This window comes from Aureococcus anophagefferens (genome assembly GCF_000186865.1).
Source record: "Aureococcus anophagefferens unplaced genomic scaffold AURANscaffold_22, whole genome shotgun sequence".
Taxonomy (NCBI): domain Eukaryota; class Pelagophyceae; order Pelagomonadales; family Pelagomonadaceae; genus Aureococcus; species Aureococcus anophagefferens.
Window position 1 is genome coordinate 99,425 of NW_008705582.1, and position 2,739 is coordinate 102,163.

General features: G+C 77.7%; 2 protein-coding genes across 2 annotated transcripts in view; one reads left to right on the plus strand and one right to left on the minus strand.

Annotated features, from left to right (window-relative positions):
• Positions 1–1,380, plus strand: part of AURANDRAFT_66376 (hypothetical protein) — a gene marked incomplete at both ends in the record, with an annotated part of 6,530 nt that extends 5,150 nt beyond the window's left edge. Inside the window, 2 exons of the mRNA XM_009041553.1 lie at positions 55–873; positions 1,075–1,380. Of these exons, the coding sequence (XP_009039801.1) occupies positions 55–873; positions 1,075–1,380 (1,125 nt within the window). The remainder of the gene's footprint in view (positions 1–54; positions 874–1,074) is intronic.
• Positions 1,381–2,290: 910 nt separating this feature from the next.
• Positions 2,291–2,739, minus strand: part of AURANDRAFT_66377 (hypothetical protein) — a gene marked incomplete at both ends in the record, with an annotated part of 5,646 nt that continues 5,197 nt past the window's right edge. Inside the window, one exon of the mRNA XM_009041636.1 lies at positions 2,291–2,348. Coding sequence (XP_009039884.1) covers positions 2,291–2,348 — 58 coding nt within the window. The remainder of the gene's footprint in view (positions 2,349–2,739) is intronic.

The window sequence follows — 2,739 nt, forward strand, 5'->3', positions numbered from 1 at the left end:
GGCGCCGGCGGCGCGCCGGCGCCCGGCGCGTCGCGCAAGCCGTCGTCGAAGCAGCGCCGCGTCGAGGGCGCCGGGTCCGGCGGGCGGAAGCCCGCGGCGGCGCGGCGGCCGGCGGCGGCGCCGGCGTCGCGGAAGCCCGCGGCCCGGCCCGCGTCGGCGACGCCCGCGCGGCGCGGCGCCGGGCCCGGGCCGCGGCGGCGGAGCGACCTCGACCGGCGGAGCAGCCTCGACGGCCTCGGGGGCCGCGCGCCGCTCGACGCGTCCGCGAGCTACCCGCCGTCCCTGCCCTGGGACCCGAGCGACGTGCCCGTGCCCGCGGCCGGCGGCGCCGGCGCGGCCCTCGCGCTCGCGCGCGGGGCCATCGACGCGGAGCTCTTCGGCGCGTGCCGCGCGCTCCGCCGCGGCGACGCGGGCGCGGCGCGCGACGCCGTCGAGGCCGCCCTCGGCAACTTCGGCGACGCCTGCCGCGCCGCGGTCCGCGGCGCCCTCGACGGCGCGCGCGCCGAGGCCGCGGGCGACGCGGACGCGGGCGACGGCGACGGCGACTGCGCGCGCGCATCCGCGCGCCTCGCGGCGCTCGAGCGCGACGGCGAGGCCGCCGCCGCCGCCCTCGCGCGCCTCGAGGCCGAGGCCGCCGCCTGGCGCGCCGCGCCCGCGGGCGACGCCGCGCTCGCCGCGCTCCGCGCGGCCGTCGCCGGCGCGGGCGCCGCGCCGGGCGACGACGCCGCCGCGCGCATGGAGGACGACCTCCGGCGCGTCCACGCCGTCGCCGGCGAGGCCAGGCGCGCGGACGCCGCGCTCCTCAGCGCGACGGCGGCCCAGCGCGAGCTCTACACGGCCTACGACCAGGCCCAGTTCAAGGACCTCCCGGACGTCCGCGACCCCAAGCGCCTCATCCAGCACCTCGGCCGGAAGCCCTAAGCGGACCGCGGCCGGCTTGTTGTTGTTTTGGGGGGGGGGGGGGCTGGAGGGGCCGCCGCCGTCGTTCGAAGTCGCGCGCGGCTCGCCGCTCACGTCCGCTCACGCAAGCGGCGAAGCCACAAAACTTGGCGACGCACGATGGCGGCGTCGGAGCACCCGCTCATCAGTGAGCTCGAGGCGTGCCTCGCGGCCCTCGACGGCGTGGACAAGACGATCGAGGACCGTTCGCCCAGCGGCGCCGCCGTCAACGACTTTTTCAAGGCGCTCGCCTCGCTGGAGACCGTCGTGACGGCCCACCCCGAGGTGCAGTTCCCCGCCGAGGCCCTGGAGCCGGGCTGCGACTGGGACCGGCTCGCGGCGTCGACGCTCCGCGAGAGCCTCGCGGGCCTCGAGCGCTGCGAGCGCCGCAAGCGCCACGCGTTGGACCTCGCGGCGCTCGTCGAAGCGGGACTCGGCTGACGGGAGAAGGAAGGTGGGCTCAAGAGACCCGCGCCGGCCGCGCCCCGCGACGCGCGTCCGAGGCCGCGGCCGGCGCGCCGCACCGCGCGCGTCGCCACACGCGGCCGCACCGCCGCCGCGCGCCGCCGCACCGCCGCCGCGCGCCGCCGCGTCCCGAAGAACCTTCCGACGCGGCGCGCTGCTTAGTCAAGCTCCCGGGGCGAGAGTCTTACGACGTGACCCCGGCAGAAGTATCGCAAGAGACCGAAGGCTGTGGAATAAGGCCGACGTAGCGGGAGGGGCGACAACCCCCATCGCGAGCCGGTAAACAATCGAGCCGACATCATTAGGTCCGCCGACGCCGCGCGCGCCGCCTCCGGAGCCCGCGCGCCGCCGCGCCCGGAAGCCGACGCCGTCGACGCGGCCGGGGATTACGAAACGAACCGTCCCGGAGGGAGCCACTCTGCACAAGAGCCCGATGCCGGCGAGACGAACCCTCTAAGAAGTGATGAGGCCGCGCGGCCGCCGCCGCGCGCGCGGCGCGGCCGACGCCGCCGGCCGCCACGGGCCGCTCCCGCAGGCGCGAGCGCCCCCCGCCGCGACGCGGCCCCGCGCCCGTCCGCGCGCCGCGTCCGAAGCGCGCCGCCGCCCGCCGCGCGCCGAGGACGAAAAACGTACCTTCTGACACCTCTTGTTTGAGAGCTTATTCACAGTTTGCTCGTTGAACGTACATCTACTTCCATGCTAATTACGAGGCACGCCCGCCGCCCCCCCCCGCGCGCGCCGCGCCCGCGCGCGCGGCCGGCGGACCCGCGCCCCGCCTCCGCAGGCGCGCCGCGGCGGCGCGCGAGCCGACGCGTCGTCCGAGCCGACGCCGCGGACCGCGAGCGCCCGGCGCGGAACGTCGTTCGGTTCTTCGGTCCGCGTGATTTCAGAAATAGATGACGAGTCTGACGGCGCTCCATCCATTCATAACGAGCGTCCGATCCCTGATGCACCAACGAGGCATTTGTATGATGGGCGGAAAGCCGCTTCGGTCGCGGGACGCCGCCCGCCCGCGCCGGGGGCCGAACCCCCCCCCCGCGTCGCGCAGGCCGCTCGCTCTCTTCGCGATCGCGGGCGGCCTCCCGGAGCGGGCGACGCCGCGGGGGGCGCGACGCCGCGGTCCGAGCGCGACCCCCCGGCCGCTCCGCCAAGTGCTCCGTCCGCGATCGCGGCTGGCAGGCGGCCGGAGCGAAGTCGACGCCGGCGCGCGCGGCTGATCTTTCCACGGCCCGCTCGGAAGCACCACCCCTGGGCTCATAAGCACCATTCTGGACCGCTCGTACGCCGTCTGGACGCGGTTACGGCCCCCCCCGCGCGCGCTCAGTCGGGAACGGG